The sequence below is a fragment of the Hyperolius riggenbachi genome, chromosome 3 (genome assembly GCF_040937935.1).
Source record: "Hyperolius riggenbachi isolate aHypRig1 chromosome 3, aHypRig1.pri, whole genome shotgun sequence".
NCBI lineage: Eukaryota > Metazoa > Chordata > Amphibia > Anura > Hyperoliidae > Hyperolius > Hyperolius riggenbachi.
In genome coordinates this window covers 497,686,806-497,707,537 of record NC_090648.1, presented here as the reverse complement: position 1 = coordinate 497,707,537, position 20,732 = coordinate 497,686,806, and the positions used below count along the sequence as shown (strand labels likewise).

General features: G+C 46.2%; 1 protein-coding gene across 2 annotated transcripts in view; it reads left to right on the top strand.

Annotated features, from left to right (window-relative positions):
• Window positions 1-20,732, top strand: part of CLINT1 (clathrin interactor 1) — a 106,261-nt gene that overhangs the window by 79,359 nt on the left and 6,170 nt on the right. For both annotated transcript variants that reach the window (XM_068278291.1, XM_068278292.1), the window contains exons 6-10: window positions 5,691-5,868; window positions 11,220-11,448; window positions 13,563-13,635; window positions 18,405-18,488; window positions 19,657-19,934. In XM_068278291.1, coding sequence (XP_068134392.1) covers window positions 5,691-5,868; window positions 11,220-11,448; window positions 13,563-13,635; window positions 18,405-18,488; window positions 19,657-19,934 — 842 coding nt within the window. The remainder of the gene's footprint in view (window positions 1-5,690; window positions 5,869-11,219; window positions 11,449-13,562; window positions 13,636-18,404; window positions 18,489-19,656; window positions 19,935-20,732) is intronic.

The following is a 20,732-nucleotide window of genomic DNA, read 5'->3' as shown; positions in this document are numbered from 1 at the left end:
ACCTTTATAAACCAGGCTGAGGCTTTGCGCCTCTCCTTGTTGGCGTTTTATACGCTGGCAGCTCGGGGAAAGCTTCTCGCGATCTCCCTCTTTATGTGGGGAGAAGGGAGAGCGGCGTGTGCGCGACGCGCTGGAAGTAATAGAGGCATGTATCCCGGCGTGTTAGAGAATAAACACTGATCCCCGACACACGGAGCGCAGTGCGCTGACCCCACCGCTCACAGCACTTCAGCTTAATAGAAAAGGATTAGAAAACAAACATTTGGAAGATTATGCATGGGATGTACCACGCCGGCATCAAATAGTAATGAGCGCAGCTTGTGGCCGCAGGAGCCGCCGCCGTAAACAAGCTGATCTACCATTCCGAGCACATTTCAGGGAAAAAGAACGCAGGCGAAACTGGATTCTGTTCCTTCACTAAAACTCGCGTGCAGGAGAACTCCCAGAACTGTCCCTGGATCGAGTATTCAACAGAAATGACATATAGAATATATATATCTCCTTACAAATGTACCATTAGCAGAGAAATTCTTTATTTTTCTGACTGTAAGATGCACTTTTTCTCTCCCAAAAGTGGGGGGAAAAAGTCACTGCGTCTTATAGTCAGAATAATACAATTATTTTTTGTCTCCCCACAAGTATATGCTGCATCTGCTGCCATCAGACCCTCTAATTATATCTGACTGCCGCTGTGTGTTACTTGGAGCCGATGCTCTTGTGGGAGGGACCACTGCTGCCAATGGGGCCAATCACTGCACTCTGTAGCAGTGAACTATCAACATCTGGTCACTGTTGCTCAGTGAGCGCAGGGATTGGCCCTATTGGGAGCTGTGGTCCTGCCCACGAGACAATCCGCTCCAATTAACACAGTGGCAGACAGCCATAATTAGAGCGTCTGATGGCAGATCTCCTTTTGGGTGTTCTCTATGGGGTGCTGTGGGCTGGCCCAGGACCGTCTATTACAGGTACAGTGTCCTGTTTCCTCCTCCGCTTTTGCAGAGTTTCAGCGGGAAGGTCTCACCTAATCCATCAGAGTCCATGACGATCAGAGACCTCTCCTCTCCCTCACTGCTCCCCTAGTGCCGTCTTGTGCTGATTACTACACGTGACTGCCACTAGGGGAGCAGTGAGGGAGAGGAGAGGTCTCTGACCGATGGATTAGGTGCGATCTGCCCGCTTGATACTCTGTGGGTTCTGTATATTACATGTATTTAAAATGAAACAAGGGCAGACCTCCAGCTTTAATCCAATGGAGTGAACAAAACAATTGCATCAAAATGTGAGGCAACATAAAGCGTTTTTTAGCTCAAGGGCTCAAAAGTAATTGGACAAATCAAATAACTGCAAATAAAATGTTCATCTCAAGTACTTGGTTGAAAACCCAGTGTTCTCCCCAGCCTCTTTTAGCTGGGTGCTCCACCCGGCTAGTTTTGTTGAGCACCCGGCTGTCATCAGCTCACCTCCTCCTATGTTGTAGGCAGAGTTGAGCACAGAAGCACCGGCCCTGCATTCTCTCATCTCGCCCCACCCGGCTACTTTTTCATGCCACCCGGCTGAAAAATATTTCTGGGAAGAACACTGAAAACCCTTTGCTGGCAATGACAACCTGAAGTCTTGTACTCATAGGCGTCACCAGATGCCGGGTTGCCTCCTTTTTAAAGAGACACTGAAGCGAATAAAAAAATTATATAATGATTTGTATGTGTAGTACAGCTAAGCAATAAATCATAAGGAGCAGAGACCTAAGTCTAATATTGTTTCCAGTACAGGAAGAGTTACGAAACTCCAGTTGTTATCTATGCAAAAGAGCCATTAAGCTCCATGACTTTCAAAGTCGCAGAGAGCTCTGTCTTCTAATGCTTATTATCTCAACTGTCAGTCACTGTATTTTCTTTTTCTCTCCAGAGGATAGGTCAATAGGTCACTGGGCTGCTCTGTAAAAAACATTTAGAATGCTGAGTAGTGTGTAAATTGCAAATATTAGAGAATGATGCAATGTTATAAAAAAAATACTATATAACTAAAAATGAGAATATTTTCTTTGCTACTAATGTTCTAGTAATTATCCGTACTACACAACCAATTCGTTATATCATCATTTTTTTTTTTTTTCGCTTCAAGTTTCTCTTTAAAAAGAGCCCAAGGTGGAATCAAAAATAAAAAAAGTAGGATATCTGACCCGAGCGGATTAGGCAGCCACAAAAAAACTGCACCCTGCCGCTCCCGTGGGCCGCAATAGCCCACTTTCACTTGCGTGACATTTGGGTCACCACAATGCACTGAGAGACTGTTGTGCAGGAGGCGTGGCCAGGAGGAGAGAGCTGCCCAATGGCAGCTCAGGAAACCCTGCAGGAATGCCCCTGGTGGGCGTTTTAAACAGGGAATCCCTCTCCCCTCTGTTTACCTCTGAGTTGGTGACAGATCTTGTCACTAAACTCGGGGGGGAGGGAGCTGTGGTTGGGGGACACAGAGCCATGTCATTAGGCAGAGAACATGCCTCTGTGTCCCATCTGCCCTGTGAAGATCCACCTCGGGTTCTCTTTAATAACGCCTGTCCTCAGACTGGGGTCACTTCCAGCATGGGAACCGCGTGACTTTCTGGGGGGATGTGTGTAATGCCTGCAGACAGCCATGAGGTGGCAGTGTGCGGAGGTTCTGGCCATGCTGCTCAGGCATGTGCACTAGGGTGACATCACTGTTTGTGATGTGGTGCTGGTTTGTATTTTGTTAGGTTGTGTCAGGACATATAATGTGGTAGAGTTAGGCAGAATCTGCTTGTTGCATGAAATTCAACAAAACAGCAATTCTCAATCTTCTAGGCAGTAGAATTAGAGGAGGCGGCAGCTTTGCAGGAGGTCTGATCAGATCAGAGCGCTGTCTATTCATGAGCAAGCAGCTGAGTGATCACTCACGTTATTGGTTGGTTAATCTGAAAAGCTAGCAATTGTCACATGACCATGAGTAATGTTTCCTGTATCTCCTGATGACCGCCCTCCGGGTCATCCCTTGCAATATGCCGCTCGAGCTTTCGCTATCTCCTAATGTGGTGACCAATCGTACCCGCCGTCTGTACAACACAGGCCCGGGCTGCTGCATCTGTACCTCTTCTACTAGCAGTACTACTGCCACCTTCTCTCTACCCTCATTGTTCCTCTTCCTCCCTCCCTCCCCTCTACTACTACTACTACTACTACTACTACTACTACTACCACCACCATTTCTTTACCCTCATTGTTCCCTGTCCTGCTGCTGTACCTCTCCTACTTGTACTACCACCACCACCATATCTACCCTCATTGTTCCCTGTCCTTCCTGTGTACCTCTCCTCTACTAGTATTACTATCACTCCACCATCTCTACCCTCATTGTTCCTCTTCCTTCCTCTGTACATCTCCTTTACTAGTACTACTACCACCACCACCATCTCTCTACCCACATTCTTCCTCCCTCCCTCTCCTCTACTAGTACTACCTCCACCACCACCATCTCTACCATCATTGTTCCCTTTCCTTCCTGTGTACCTCTCCTCTACTAGTACTACTACTACCACCACCATCATCTCTACCTTCAATGTTCCTTGTACTTCCTTGGTCTGTATCTCTCCTCTACTAGTACTACTACCACCACCACCATCTCTCTACCCACATTCTTCCTCCCTCCCTCTCCTCTACTAGTACTACCTCCACCACCACCATCTCTACCATCATTGTTCCCTTTCCTTCCTGTGTACCTCTCCTCTACTAGTACTACTACTACCACCACCATCATCTCTACCTTCAATGTTCCTTGTACTTCCTTGGTCTGTATCTCTCCTCTACTAGTACTACTACCACCACCATCTCTACCCTCATTGTTCCCTGTCCTTCCTCTGTACCTCTCCTCTACTAGTATTACTACCACCACCAACCACCACCATCTCTCTCTACCCTCATTGTTCCTCTTCCTTCCTGTGTACCTCTCCTCTACTAGTACTACTACCACCACCATCTCTGCCCTCATTGTTCCCTGTCCTTCCTCTGTACCTCTCCTCTACTAGTACTACTACCACCACCACCACCACCATCTCTCTACCCTCATTGTTCCTCTTCCTTCCTGTGTACCTCTCCTCTACTAGTACTACTACCACCACCATCTCTGCCCTCATTGTTCCCTGTCCTTCCTCTGTACCTCTCCTCTACTAGTACTACTACCACCACCACCACCACCATCTCTCTACCCTCATTGTTCCTCTTCCTTCCTGTGTACCTCTCCTCTACTAGTACTACTACCACCACCACCATCTCTACCCTCATTGTTCCCTGTCCTTCCGCTGTCAATAATTGGGCATTAATTGCAGATCTTACAAGCAATGTCTGTTCTAATGCTCCTATGAATTTGGTGTATACACAGAAGTCGTCGTGTTTTCAGATTGGCCACACTAGAATATAAGAGATGACATCCAGCTGGGCATTATAGGCAATATTTTTGCTCTCCTCCTTGTACAGTAACACCATAGTTTACATGTGGTCATCAGTGACTGAAGACCTCCAGGCTCTATCCTCTGGGGTACAAACAAGGTCTGCTCAGTGTCGGCCCTCCATTGAAATCCAACACACTGCAATGTACATAATGGTCAGTTCATTGCTGTCTGTATTCAAATAGTTCAATGTAGTTCAAATTCGGGACATTGTGATTCAGAACCCGAACACCCCCATTCAGCACCGAACAGCAGGAGGGGGTGCCTTCCATTTAATACTTCCTACTTCCAGTGGGGTGTGTTTCATTTAACTCTGATACTTCCTGCTTCCACTGGGGGGGTCGTTAATCTGGTATACTTCCAGCTTGGAAGGATAAAGTATTGTCGTTAAAACACACCCAATCCTGCTATTTGGTGTAAATGTGGGTGTTTAGGTTGCAATCCACAAGGTACCAAAATCGAGCAAATTTTGGATTCTTTGGCTTGTTGATACTCTTTTTTTAAATGCTTCCCCCATTGACCTGCAGTATGTACACCATCTACAGAAGAGCCATGGATGCCAGCCTCCCCCACTTCTCCATACTACCCATCGCTGAGTTTATAGCACTACGTATACATCTGTAATCTGAATCTCATAGCTGCTGATTTCTGTGTCTGTAGGAGGTGCCTGATCTAGGCACAGACAGGAAGGAAGTGGAATGCAGAGATCACTGATCAGGGCGATAAGCAGATAACCAAAAACAAATAAGGAATTCAGATTGCAGAGGGGTATGTTATGCTCAGAACCTCAGCGATTGGTGGTGGGGGGAGGGGGGGTGGGGCAGGAGAGCTGGGAAGCTAGCAGCAGTAGTGACAATGCTGGTATACTGTATTTTTTGGACTATAAGACTGACCTTTTTTCCTCCAAAAGTGGGGAAAAACTCACTGCATCTTATAGTCCAGTTTATCTCTGTTATGATCCCCAGTGTGCCCAGCATGTTGTTCTATACACCGAGTGCATTGCTGATGACCCAAGCGATCCGTCCTCCTGCCCAATCACACGGAGTATCTGGGTGACGGCCCGCTTCTGATCCCCAGTGTGCCCAGCATGGTGTTCTATACACCGAGTGCATTGCTGATGACCCAAGCGATCCGTCCTCCCGCCCAATCACTCGGAGTATCTGGGTGACGGCCCGCTTCTGTACTGTAAGGGGGCGCCGGGGTCTTTAACGTGTTTGTGCTGAATATTCCACAGGTGACCGATACGACTCCGAGCCTAAATCCAAATGGGACGAGGACTGGGATAAGAATAAACCGGGTTTCCCATTCAGCGATAAGCTGGGGGAAATCAGCGATAAGATCGGGAGCACCATAGATGACACCATTAACAAGTTCCGACGGAAAGACAGAGAAGACTCCCCCGAGAGGGGCAGGTGAGTCGCGGCAGTGCCGAAGGATGCCTATTCACCGTTACGGCTGGACATGGGAAATAAACAAAGGAGTTCCTGCAAGCCAGCTATAGGTGCAGGAGATGAAGAGGGAGCCTCAGGTTCAATGAAGAGTATCTGCCAGCCCCGTATACTGCTGCAAGTGTACAAGTTTAATCATGTTTGTTCCTATATTAGCGGAGGTGCACTGCCAGTGGACGAGGTACAACGCTTTGGTTGGTAAACCTTTGCTCATGTGTCGGTTTAAAGTGTACCTGAGCTGGGGCAGGAGCAAAAATGTATACATACCTGGGGCTTCCTCCAGCCCCCTCCAGGCTGATCGCTCCCTCGCCGCCATCCAGTCGGTCCAGGTGCAGTCTGGCCACTCGCTTTCCTGTTGCCGGGAGCGTTCTCCGCCTATCCAATAGTACTGCGCATGTACAGAAAGCTCCCAGTGATAGGGGCAAGCCGCGCATGCGCAGTTGGCCCCAGTGGCGACGATTGGGGAAGATGCAGGAGGACGGCGAATGAGCGATCTTCCTGAAGGGGGCTGGAGAAAGCCCCATGTATGTACGGCATATAATCGAGTATAAGTCTAGAAAGTTAGGTCTGATTCACTTCATAAAAGTATAGGGACCGACTTATACACGAGTCACGGGCAACACTGAGCACACTGAGTAATGTGTGTGCTAATAGTAACATTCCCATTTGCAGCAGTTTACCCAGTGGTAAGTTATAGTTTGAGGAAAGGAAATGCCAAGACAAAACAGGTTTGAGAGTCCCGGCCACAACAATTAACAAGAAAAGGGGTGGAGAAGAAATACTGGGCTGCATAAAAGGGAGTGAATAATTGCAGCACTTGGAGGTCTGGGAGAGGTATTGGCTGCACTTAAAGAGACTGTGTAACAAAAATATTAGCAGTATTTCTCCTATCCTACAAGTTCCTAAGGCTGTTCCATTGTGCTCTGGCTTACTGCAGCACTTTCTACTTGCACCTTCTCTGTAATAAATCAACTTATCTTTCCCCTGTCGGATTTGTCAGCTGTGTCTGGAAGGCTGCCAACTCTTCAGTAATGTGAACAAGTTAACTCCTTCCAAGCCCCTCCAGTGCTCCTGTGATGATTATTCCTCACAGACAATGTCCCTGCTCTCACTGTCAGCTTGTCTGCTATCTGTGAGGCTGATAAACACAGACTGATAAACTGAACAAAGAATAGCTGGAGGAAGCTGCCTGTCAGGCTGACACTAGTGCAGAGCCAAGACACAGCTTGTCATGCTTCATTGACACAGAGCTCTTTTAAAACTTGCACATAACCTCTGGAGACTGAATTAAATGTGTAACTCACTAAATTCTCTGTGTATTTACTGTGTATTAACTGAGTTCACTGCTCTGCTGATGTACTTCCTGTTTTGGTGGCCATCTTTTCTGTTTATAAAACAGTTTTTTTACCCTCTTTATTGCAGCGGAGAGTAGCAAAAATATTACAGAGGGGGCTAGGAGATGACCCCAAACAGGCAGGGATGTTTGTTTATACTTCATTTTGTGAATACAGATTCTCTTTAAAGAGACTCTTACTGCAGCCTTTCCTAGTTGCACAGTGGCTGTATTATCTAGGTTATCTAATCTAATCTTCTTTCCTTTGCCGGCTTTGTCTGCTCAGGCAGGAATGTGCTGCTCTGCTGTGATAGGATAGAAGTTATGCACACCTCTCCACGCCCCCTGCAGGCTCTGTATGAGTCACAGACTGAGCTTCTCTGAGCCTGTCACACTCTGGTTAGCAGCCATGTTTTTTGTTTGTAAACACTGCCTAAAACTGGCAATTACAAGCCAGGATCTCAGCAGGGAGTGGCAGAAACAGCACAGAGGGGCCCAGGAGAACATAATGAATAGAATGGTATGCTTTTAATTGTAAGAATTTTAGAGTACAGATTCTCTTTAAGATACAGTAGGGGTTAATGGCTGCAATACTGTATGCAGTGCAATCATTAACCCCTCCTCGGCCCCAAGTGCACCCATTAACTTGTGCTGGGTAGACTTGTACTTGAGTCAAAAAAAAATTCCAGCTGAAGAGGGTTGAATATTGGAGTTGACTTATACACAAGGTCAACTTGTATTCGGGTATATACGGTATACATTTTCTCTCCATTGCCATCTCAGGTTTACTTTAAGGTGGTCAGTTGATCGAACGTACTATAAATCAATGCTGCAAATCATTCCCAGTCGATTGCACAAGACTGAATATTTCAATTGGTGGCAGGTCGAAAGCCCGACACTAGCAGCATTCATTTTTGCGAGGAGCGATGTACGCGGTTGTCCACTGGCGCACGCTCCTGTGCCTTCTCTCCACCGCCGCGGGCACTCCTCCCTGTCTCTTCTCTCCTGGGGCACCGGTGTCCGGTCACAAACTCTAGTGACCTCTAGAGGTCACGTAAGGTAGTGTTGAGCCCAGGCATGGGCAAACTTGGCCCTCCAGCTGTTAAGGAACTACAAATCCCACAATACATTTGCCTTTATGAGTCATGACTGTGGCTGTCAGACTCCTGCAATGCATTGTGGGACTTGTAGTTCCTCAACAGCTGGAGGGCCAAGTTTGCCCATGCCTGGTTTAGCCTCTAGTGTTTGACAGGTGACACAGGCGCCCCAGGAATAAAGAGGCAGAAAGAAGCGCTGGAGAGGAAGCAGGGAGACCCAGCATGCAGTGCGTAAAGATTTTCAATTGATTTCATGCTGATATGTATTATTTGAAAAACTATGTACAGTGTGTGGAGGTGTCTATCTGTTGGCAGCATGGACCAGCATATGGCAGCTTTACAGCCCGAAATGGCGTGCCTTGCCTGTCTACCTCTGCTAATACAGAAACGGGAGATTTCCTGATTGGTTGAGCCACAGTTCACCTCTCTCATATGCTTACATTGGAAGGAATAACAGTTCCTTGGACATTCATCAGCTGGGCGGATTTCCCATGCAGTTGTCATTTAGAGTGGTATGAAAGTCAGCATTTTTTATTTGCTCTAAAAGGTTATTTACAGCATAAAATCTACTACTACTTCTACTGAAATTACATTTTCATTCAATGGCGTTATCGTTTTGTCATTTAAGTTTTATAAGTACCTGCCGGCTCCAGTCCTGAAAACCTCCTGGAGCCCCACTTTTCGGCGTGTTGCCCCGCCCCCATGCATAATAAAAATACATTGTGCTTGATTCACTAAAGGTGGCCATACACTTGTCGATTTGCCATCAGATTCGACCAATAGATAGATCCCTCTCTGATCGAATCTGATCAGAGAGGGATCGTATGGCTTCCTTTACTGCAAACAGATTGTAAATCGATTTCGTACTGAAACTAATCACAATCTGTGAAGCTACCACTGCCCCCCGCCAGCAATATATTACCTGCTCCACAGGCGCGAGTCCCCCGGTCTCCGCTGTCTTCTCTGCGCTGGGCTCCGAGTCCGGCAGGCTTCACTAAACTTCCTGTCCGGGGAACAGTAGAGGGCGCTCTACTGTTTAAACTTCCTGCCGGAACAGAAAATTCAGTGCAGCCAGCCGGACTCGGAGCCCAGCGCGGAGAAGAGGACAGCGGAGAGAGCGGGGACTCGTGCCTGCGGAGCAGGTAATGTATTGCCGCTGTATTCCGTCGGGCATTCGAACACCGCTATAGACGTACTCCCGACCCGCCGGTGATCGAGCAAAATCTTCCGCACGGACGTAATGATGGGAATCAACGGGAACGATTGATTTTGGATGCAAATCAATCGTTTTGTCAGCGGTTGCGCAACGATTTCACAGCAGATTCGATCACAGTGATCGAATCTGCTGTATATCGGTGGGAAAATCGTTAGGTGTATGGACCCCTTAAGACAACTAACATGCCTTATCATTTACCATGCCTTATCAGAGTTAACACAAAGCACAATGAGTTAGACAAAACACAATGGGCTTTATTCACTAAGACAAATAGCACGCCTTATCAGAGTTAACATGCCTTATCAGAGTAGCACAACGAGCACTACAAACGTATGCCTACTAATTGGCAATGACGAGAGCTCCACTCGTCCTGCTCAGAGCCCCTGCGGGTCCAATCACTTTAAAGGTAATTATCCCCACACTTTGGTTGGTCCAATAGGCTGCCTGTCACTTGACAGGACACTTAACAGATAGCCTATTGGGCCAATCAAAGTGTGGGGATAATGTCCTTCAAAGTGATTGGACCCGCAGGGGCTCTGAGCAGGACGAGTGGAGCTCTCGTCATTGCCAATTAGCAGGCATAAGTTTGTAGCACTCGTTATGCTACTCTGATGAGGCATGTCAACTCTAAGGCATGCAATTTTTGTCTTAGTGAATCAGGCCCATTGTGTTTTGTCTACTTGAGATAGGAAGTACCATGGTGGTGGTTCAGCAGGGGGCGGGACTACTTTGGGCTTCCGGGAGGTTTTTCAGGAGGAATAGAGTCGGCAGGTAATTATAACTTTTAAATGACATGACGATAATGCTATGAAAGTGGATCTGAGATGAAAAACGAACTATAACAAGTAACTTGTCTATATATCTTATCTAAAGTTTAGATAGTTTACACAACATATCTGCAAACAACTTCAAAAGTTTATTTATTCCTGTGATACAATGAGGGCAGCCATGTTCTGTTTGTCACATTGTCACAGGCTGAGGGCTGGAGATGCTATCAGCTTGCCTGTGTGTAAATTCAGTCCTTTCCCCTCCTCCCTCCTCCCCTCTGCCTCTGAAATCTCTGGCTAGTAACCTTCTCCTCCTCCTGCCCAGACTAAGCTCCCATAAGGCCTTGCTACACTGCCAAGGCACAAAAGGAGCTGTGGGCGTGGCTTGTTTAGTTTATAGGGAATTGGAGTATTAAAACAAAACAAAAGTATTTGACTTGAGGAATGCCCTATAAACTATATGAAAGGAACACAACTATGCAATGAGTAAAAGTTTATCTCGGATCCACTTTAAGGAAATGTCATGCTGTGTAGGCTCTTTACATCCCAGCACAGTGTCTCCTCAGAGAATCGCCCTTTGTCAAATTAGACCCCGTTGCCCTAAAAAGTCAATTTTTTGGTCACCCTTACCCCAGAGCTTCCTATATGTAGCCAGAAAGATTTATGTCCTCATGTAGGGAAAATACTTATTCCTTTGAGACGTATCTGAGATAGTAGAGAAGCACAGTGATCTTTTCAGTGGGCATATTGTCCTCTTTTATGGGCTGTGACCGGTACCTTCCAGATTGAGTTGATTTAAGTCTTAAAGACGCTGAAATAGCCCATTAATTAAATTTATGAAGCATTGGCCTTCAACCTATATGTCTGCTTTTTGTAAAACTTGAGTTCTCACCCTTTTGTAGCGACAGCGAAGAGGACAAGAAAGCCAACCGCGCCAAGCAGTCCAAAGAGTTCAAAGACGAGGAAGAGACGGTCACCACCAAACATATCCACATCACTCAGGCCACAGAGACCACCACCACGCGCCACAAACGTACAGGGAACCAATCCAAACCCCTCGACCTGGGAGCAGCCGCACACTATACCGGAGACAAGGACAGTCCAGAGCTGACGTCGGCGGCTGCCAGCAAGGTACGCGTCTGTTCCTTAGAGAGTCATGATAGTCCATAGACCGCAAGGTGCGGTATTAAATCTGGTCATACACATGATGTGGCAACCAGCAACACTGCTAGGACAATGAAGGGGCAAATACAATGGCTATCATTCATAAAAGGCTGTGTGGTAACAAAATCTGGTCGGTAGAATACCGCATTCGGTATGTTAGACTTTTGTGTGCGAAATCATAAACCTTTTCACAGCTGCGATAGAAGTGCGGGGATTTACCGCAGCCTAACTGTCGGTAACATGAGAAAGAGTGTTTTGTTACATTCCTGTTCTCCATGCAGAGACAGCATTACAATAAAAGAGGCATCCCCAACTTCACTTTACATGTGCATGTTTTGTTATACTGCCTCTGCTTGCCCAGAATCTGCTCTGTATCTGTCTATTAGTCTTTCTTAACAATCTATTTAATTGCCACAGCGTAGAAGAACTTCAATCAACTTTACACATGCCATGCTTTCTGGTGTGAAATACACATCTTAAAAGCAGGAACCCAAGAGGTTAAACACACAACCTAAGGTATTCAGGGGAAGCCTTGTTTTTCCCGCTCTCGCTGCTTGCTGCCTGGGGAGATCTCACTGCTTCTACTTCTGAGTCTACATTAACTTTGCTCTCATCGCTCTCTTATCACCCCTTCAAAGCAGGCGGTATTCTTCCGTGCCATTACCGCCTGCTCTAATCTTTATGAATTGACATTTACTGACATGTGTTGAGATAATTGCCGCACAAGTTGGTAATTTACCTCACTGCTCGGGAATTTCAGCTTTTCATGCAGTAACTGCTTTTATGAATTGACATTTTGCTAAGTGGTCGGTAAAGTCAACTATTTTCTGCATTACCGCATGCGGGAATGCTTTATGAATGATAGCCATTGTTTCATTTTTTATAAAATACATTTTTATAAAATTATATATTTTATAAAATAAATGCAACAATTATGTCATCAATTAGTCTTAATAAAATACAACATTGTACAAAACTAGCAAAAATAATGTGCTAAACTGAAATGTAAGTCTAAAATAATGTACTAAAAAGACAACAGTGGACTGTGAGAAATGGTCACAAATCTTATGTAATATGACTGCGCAGGCCCACTAGCAGCTCTCTGTTCGGTTTGAGGCAGAAATAGCTGAACCCGATCGGATCTGCTCTACTGCACAGACGTGAGTCTTTTGCACGTGCGCAGTAGAGCGGATACGGTCGGGTTCGGCTATCCGCCTTACCCAAACGAAGAGCCGCTAGTGCGCCTGTGTAGGATCGAGGGGGGGGGGGGGGGTAAATCAGTGCTTGTCGGGGGAGGTTTTCGGGGGAGCCAGCACTGGATTCTCCGAAGTTACAGGGGAGGGGGAAGCCTCATTGGGACCCTGAGGCTTCCCCCTCCTGAGGTTAGTATCCCCCCAGAGGCCTTTTTGTTTAACTACAGGTTCTCTTCAAAGTGAACCAGAGACGAAGCACCCTTGTGTATTTTACCATATATATCAGTAAGAACGTTAGAGAAAACACCTACCATGCTCTCTGTTTCATCCTCACTGCTAAAAGTGTCTGTTATCAGCTGTGATAAGAATCCCGGACTGAGCATTCAGTCTGGCTTTGCCGGGAATGATTATAGCTGAGTCATTAGAGCAGAGCCACAAGGGGGCAGGCTTGGGCTTGAAAAGACACCAGAGAAGACAGACTCGGCTATAATCTTTCTGTAGCAAAGCTAGACTGAGTGCTCAGTGGGGTATTCTTATTAGAGGTGATAACAGTCAGATTAAACAGAGAACAATGAAACAAAGAGCAGATTAGGTGTTTACTGTCATGTTCCCACTGATTTATAAGGTAAAATACATGAGGGTGCTTCGTCTCTGGTTCTCTTTAAAGAGGACCTGTACCCCAGGATTGAACTTCATCCCAGTCAGTAGCTGATGCCCCCTTACCCACCAGCAATCTCTACCAACATGACCATATGCAGCGCGTAGTGTAACGTAGTAGTGTTTTTGTACTCTAGCTGTATTTTCACTGTATGAAGCGGCTGCCTATGAAGTTTTAATGTCTTTTGTATGATTGACAATATGGCTTTTTTCTCTCTTTTCTCTCCGAAGGCTCCAAGCGAGGCAAATAAGAGGTCCTCTAATGATCTGCTGAATTTAATATTTGATTCGGGGCAGACTTCAGGTATTTGCACAAGACTGGCGCTAATTAATAAGCCACTGGGCTGTGACTGCCTCTCCCACTATGAATGTATTCAAAGCATGCGGCATAACCCAGATCAGCTGCTCCCCCTTATTAGAACAGCGAAAGTCTCCAGATCTAATCAGCGGAATAGATGAAGAAGAGGTTTTGTTATAGGAGTGTTAAAACAGTTTAACAAAAGTTGTTTTAGACGAGTATGTGAAGCGAACCTGTGAGGTCTGCTAAGCACGTATTTAGATACTTACCTTAGGTTACCGCTTAAGTTCCTCTTTAACCTCCTTAGCGGTAACCCTGAGTCAGGTTTGGGCCGGGAATCCGCAGCTCAGAGCGGTAACCCCGAGCCCAACTTGTAGCCTCCGGGAGGTACGTGCAGAGCCTGAGCGCAGCAGGCGGTAACTCTCCTCCCCCAGGATTCAGAAGCTGGCAGCCATTCTTCTTCCGCTTCCTCGGAGGCTCTGAATCCCTCTGGTGAGATCTCACTGTATGGATAGAGAGCCTCCTGGTTGATGGTGGGAGAATTGCTGCTGCAGATCTATCTAGCAGCATGATTTTTTCCTTTTTTTTTTTTTTTACACTCTAAAAGCGTGTGAAAAAAATTGCATCGCTCTTAGACTGTAAAATCTGGAAATAATCATACGGCAAGGGAGGTTTATCTAGCCCTTGGTGCATTTAAGGTGACTATACATCTATTGATTCTGTGCCCCGATCGATCATCCGATTCGATAATTTTATCAACTCAGATGAAAATCGGTGCTTCAACAAGCATGCCCGATCCGTGATTCGACTGATTCGTCCTGGATGTATTGATCAAACATGCTGGGGAATCTTGAGCCGGCGTGGCTGATCTAGTGCGCAACTGTAACGAGCAAAGAAAGATCTGTCTCATGGTCAATCTGCCCATCAGAGCTGTGGAGTCGATTGCAAAAATCATCCAACTTTAACTCCTCAGTTTATGAAACGACCGACTCCAGGTACCCAAAATTGCTCAGACTCTTTAGTCTAATTTTTACTAAGGCTATGGATTTGATTTAAAGAGAAACTGTAACCAAGAATTGAGCTTCATCCCAATCAGTAGCTGATACCCCCTTTTACATGAGAAATCTATTCCTTTTCCCAAACAGATCATCAGGGGGCGCTGTATGGCTGATATTGTGGTGAAACCTCTCCCACAGTGTGATGTCAGGATCATGGTTCTGACATCACACTGTGGGAGCCTTGTTGCATTGTGGGAAATTACAGCTGTTTCCAGCTGCCAAAAAAGCAAGCAGCATCTCCTTCCACTGACATCACTTGCCAGGAGTAAAAATGTCACCATGTGATAAATGTCAGAATGTAAATCAGGGAGAGGAAAGATTTTACAATGGGCAAAGACTGACTAAATCATTTATACATAATTATTGTAAAAATGAAGCACTTTTTTTTATTACATTATTTTCACTGGAGTTCCCCTTTAAAAATCACCCAACTCCTATGCCTCAGTTCATTGAAACCACTGACTGACTCCAGGTACCCAAAATTGCTCTGAATCTGACTCCACGACGCTGACTCCACAGCCCTGCTGCCCATATAAAGCTATATGTATGGATCCCTTTAGTTTTTGTCTTTTCTGAAAACTTTTCTTGTTTGTAGAGAGAAGTATACTTTTAATTGAAGGGGGGAAAAGCAGCATTTTAATTCTCTCCCAGGAAATCTGTTTTTTCTTGATAAGCCATTCCATGATAACAGATCCATTAGCAGGTTATCAGTTTGCCTAGAATGTTAGTTTACAGCATAATCATGAGATGAGACGTGCTCAGCGCTGGAGGGATAGTGATTCTGACACAGACCACCAGCAGGACCCTCCGCCATAAAACTCAGTAAGAGGCGCTTTGTTGCTCAGGTCCGCACTCGCGCTGACCGTCCTCCCAGCACAGCTGGCCGGGCAGGTGGCGCCATAACATCTGCCCGGCACTCAGGCTTCCCCGAAGACCACTTTTGACGCCTGGCATGATGCCCGGGCTGCCACAACTCCGCAAGAAATGCTAACCATCTGGCGCTGCCAACAGGACAGAACGTAAAACGGTTCTGCTCGGGAGATCACCGGGGGCCAAGTACCGAGACGTGAACAATGCTCTGCATTCTCTATATGGCAGACGCCAACGAGGAGAAATGCATAGATCTATCTGGACAGGTCAGGCGTAGCTATACTGTACGTACAATCACATTATGCCAACTAGAAACGTCATATATTATTACCGATTTATAAAGCTCCAACGTATTCCATGGCGCTGTACAGGTTAAGGAACAACCATGGGGTAGATAATAATATAGACAATGGTGTACACCAAATACCGACATTGGTACATAATGCAGAATTGGTTGGCACAGTAATTTCAGAGACAAATGTAATATGATGAACAAGATGTACCCCAAATGCCAAGACACAAAAGGGTGAGAGATCCCTGCCCTTGCCAGCTTACAATCTGAAGGAATAAGGGGGGGGGGGGGGGGGGGGGCGCTTCACTGTAAAAAGATAAGATGCTTGCCCAGAACTGTTACTTCTGTAACTATAGATGGGCAATATCTTCCACTTGAAGCTTTGATTGTGAGCAGAAGACTAGAGCCTGGCTCTATCATCTTAAAGGACAACTGAAGTGAGTGTGCTATGGAGGCTGCCATATTTATTTCCTGTTAAGCAATATCAGTTGCCTGGCAGTCCTGCTGGTCTATTTGGCTGCAGTAGGGTCTGAATCACACCAGAAACAAGCATGCAGCTAATCTTGTCAGATCTGACAATAATGTCAAACGTCTGATCTGCTGCATGCTTGTTCAGGGGCCTATGGCTGAAAGTATCAGAGGCAGAGGATCAGCAGGACAGCCAGGCACCTCAGTTGTCCTTTAAGGCCTGTACACACACTCAATCATGGTTGGGAAAGAAACGAGCACTCGTTTAATGGTTAGTGATGAGCGAAGGACGTCAGAGCACATTTGAATTCCGTGATGACACAACGATCGTCCATCGATCAGATAGTGGAATTACAAAAATGAGGACCCGAAAGTCCACCGTTCACCACACGTGAATACTTTGAATGGATCGATCAATGTTGTTGTTCGGTATTGACGACTAACACAGATTATCGTCTGAACATGAACCGTAGTTGCTGCCTTTTAACAACTTTTGGACATTTGTTTAACCACTTCAGCCTTCAGTCGTTTTCACTTTATGCATCCGAGCAATTTCACCTCCCATTCATTAGCCTATAACTTTATCACTACTTATCACAATGAACTGATCTATATCTTGTTTTTTCCGCCACCAATTAGGCTTTCTTTGGGGGTACATTTTGCTAAGAGCCACTTTACTGTAAATGCATTTTAACAGGAAGAATAAGAAAAAAACGGAAAAAATTCATTATTTCTTAGTTTTCAGCCTTTATAGTTTTAAAATAATACATGCCTCCATAATTAAAATGCACGTATTGTATTTGCCCATATGTCCCGGTTATTACACCGTTAAAATTATGTCCCTATCACAATGTATGGCGACAATATTTTATTTGGAAATAAAGGTGCATTTTTTCCGTTTTGCGTCTATCACTATTTACAAGTTTAAAATAAAAAAAAATTAGAAATATTTCATCTTTACATTGATATTTAAAAAGTTTAGACCCTTAGGTAAATATTTACATGGTTTTTTTTTTTATTGTAATTTTTTTTGTTTTTGTTTTTTTGTATTAAACATTTTATTTGGGTATTTTTGGGAGGGTGGGATGTAAGCCATAGTTTTATAATGTAAATGTGTCTTGAGTTTTATTTTTTTCACTTGTAGTTGTAGTTTTACTTTTTGGCCACAAGATGGCGGCCATGAGTTTGTTTACATGACGTCACTCTAAGTGTAACATACGCTTAGAGCGACGTATGGGGGACATTACAGCCAGAAAAAGCACAGCTTCCGAGAGAAGCTGTCACTTTTTCAGCAGGGGAGAGCAATCAGTGATCGGGCACCATAGCCCGATTCACTGATTGCCAGGCTAACGAACCGCGGCCGGGAGCGCGCATGTACGCACGCGATCGGCCGCGGGAGCGCGCGGACGCGCACATGGCCTCCTGGGCGTAGCTACTACGTCCAGGAGGCCAAAGTAGTTAAACAAGGTTGCCATCTTCATTCCCTTCTACACAATGCCGGTTGCCCGGCTGTCATGCTGGGCTTCTGGCTTCAGTTGCGTTTGAGTTACACACCCGCAGCCAGCGGAGTCACAGCTACTGATCTGCATGCTCATTCCGGGGCCAGTGACTTGTAGTTTTAGAGGCGGTGCATCAACACAGAAGCCAGGCAACCAGCATTGTTTAGAAGTGAATGAAGATGGCAGCCTCCGTATTCCTCTCACTTTAGCTTCCCATAAGCCAATAAAGCCTGGTAGCTGCTTATTAGGGGATGGTCAATGAGCTACTAATAATGATTCTAACTTAATGCCTATTTTGTAAATGTTATACAAATGTATGCAGCGTTGAAATGGACTGCTGCATTCACATAAATCTGCTTAAAATTTGCATTGTTAGCATTTCATGGTCCCTCCCTCCTGTTGCTAAGTTACCTGGCAGTACTTTGATTAACCAGGAGCTGCCAGGTCTGGTTGGTTCAGTTTGATGCCAGTGAAGGTGTGCATGGAAATTTACATTTTGTGCTCTTAGCTTGCCTGGACCCTCCCTCTTGTTGACCCCTTGTGCAGCCGTAAGAATGCTCATTGCCGATTTCTCTGTTTGTGTTTTAGGGCCTACTTCAGATCCATTTGGTGAGTTTGCTGATTTTAATTCACACGCTGCCCAGACGACCTCAGTCTTCCCTGCTGCACAAGGTGAGCGGGCGGTCAGTCTGTCCCTTGTATTTACTGTCTGTGTGTCTGGCTGTATGCTGTGTGTGTCTGCCTGTGTGAGTCTGTCTGTGTGTCTGGCTGTATGTGGTGTGTGTCTGCCTGTGTGTGTCTGGATGTATGTGAGTGTGTGTGTGTCTGTCTGTCTGTCTGTCTGCCTGTCTGGCTGTGTGTGTCTGGATGTGTGTCTGTCTTTCTGTTTGTGTGTGTGTGTGTGTGTGTGTGTGTGTGTGTCTGGCTGGCTGCGTGTGTGTCTGGATGGATGTGTGTCTGCCTGTGTGTGTGTGTTTGTTTGTGCATCTGGATGGATGTGTGTGTGTGTGTGTGTGTGTGTGTGTGTGTGTGTGTGTCTGCCTATATGTGTCTGGGTGTGTGTGTGTGTGTCTGGATGGATGTGTGTGCGTCTGCCTATATGTGTCTGGATGTGTGTGCGAGTCTGTGTGTGTGTGTGTGTCTGGATGTTACTAAGGGTAAACATTGAATAAATCTATACATGAATATTGTAAACGGCGACAGGGGGGAGCCACTGCATTATCCAGAGGCTTCTCTCTACTGAGGTAAGTACCCAAATTGGCCATTTTTTCCCCTTCTGGTACACACTTTAAAGTGTACCTGTGCTGAAGCTCGGGTACACAAAATGAGATACTTACCTTAAGAGAGGGAAACCTAAGGCTCCTAATGAGGCTTCCCTCACTACTCTGATGTCCCCCATTGCTGAGTGCGGCCCCCTGGAAGATTAGTGACAATGCATTGTCTCTTATCCTAACAGGGCCGCGCAGCTCCTTTTCCTGGTTGAAATGCGCGCAATGGCCAACTGAGCCCTCATGCGCAGTTGCACAGAACGGTGCTGCTGCACACGCGGGCTCGCACGGCCATCAAGCTCACTTAAACCAGGAAGAGGAGCTGTGTGGCCCCGATGTGAAGGGGGGCCGCACGCTCAGCAATAGGGGGCTTGGAACAACTGAGGGAAGCCTCATTGGGATCCTGAAGCTTCCCCCTCTAGTAGTAAGTGTTAGATTTTGACCTAGAGCTGTGGCTCTGGATCACTTGAAGTGATTCTATTCCAGCTGCTCTGTGGCTTGGAGTGCAGGAATTGCTGTTTTGTGCTCCATGGAAAGTGAGTTTTGAAGCTGATATTTGTGTCTTCCTCCAGCCCCCACCGGTAATGGAGAGTATGGAGACTGGGCAGCCTTCAGCCAGGGGACGCCCTCCCCGGCCTCCTCGTTACCGCCGTCGGACCTGTTCGGGGTAACGCCGCAGAACACGGATCTGTTTGTCTCGCCTCAGCCCGCCCCAGCCGCCTCCAACGCCACAGACCTCTACGACCTGATGGGGCCGTCCCACGCCACCATGAGCACGTCCCAGAGCATGAACCTGTCCATGATGAGCTCCAGCACGGTGGGGGTGACGCTACCCATGTCACGGTCACAGGTAAGTCCTGCCCGGGGTGTGGGGGGCACTGCCAGTTTATACGCCTATGTAGGGATGATCTATGCAAATTTTTATGCAAATGTATGCAGTTTGAAAACGGACCAATCAATTTAAACCCAGGTTTAAATTGATTGGTCCATTTTTAAGTTGCAAATATTTGCATATAAATTTGCAACAACTCGGAACCATTTGCATATCTGTGATCATCCTTACTCATATGCCGCAATTTCAGATTTTATTTTTAGTAAGACGTTCTGTATCTTAAGATAATATATTGAGCCAAAGGCTCGCCTAAACCCTGTCCAATCCTTTTACCCAATCACTAATCCCCCCCCAATCACTTACAGGGGGGTGGGGGCACGCCATGTTCCTTGGCAATCTGGACGGCCCGTACCTCCTTGCACTAAAGTAAGGAGATGGCCTGGCATAAGTGGTGAAGGGCGGGGAACTGCACCAGCTAGCGCACTGTAGCTCCGCCCCTCCGTGCACGCACGCTAGCATAGTTTAGTTACTGCACAGGGCTGCGTACTGCTGCCGGACTAGATGTGGCACCGGCGCCCATAGTGATCAGCAGAAATGCGCTAATGTAATATTTACATTACATGGCGCAGGCGATGGGGTCAGCGGCGTCAAAGTGTCTGACGTAGTATGACATTTTATCTGTTAACGGTGCCATCTAGGGGTGGTTACATTTCCTTTCTTGGACTATGGCCTCAATTCACTAAGATCATGCTGGAGATAATAAGGCAAGAGAGTTCCTTAAGTTACCTCCTCTGTAGTTAAGTTACCTCCTCTGTA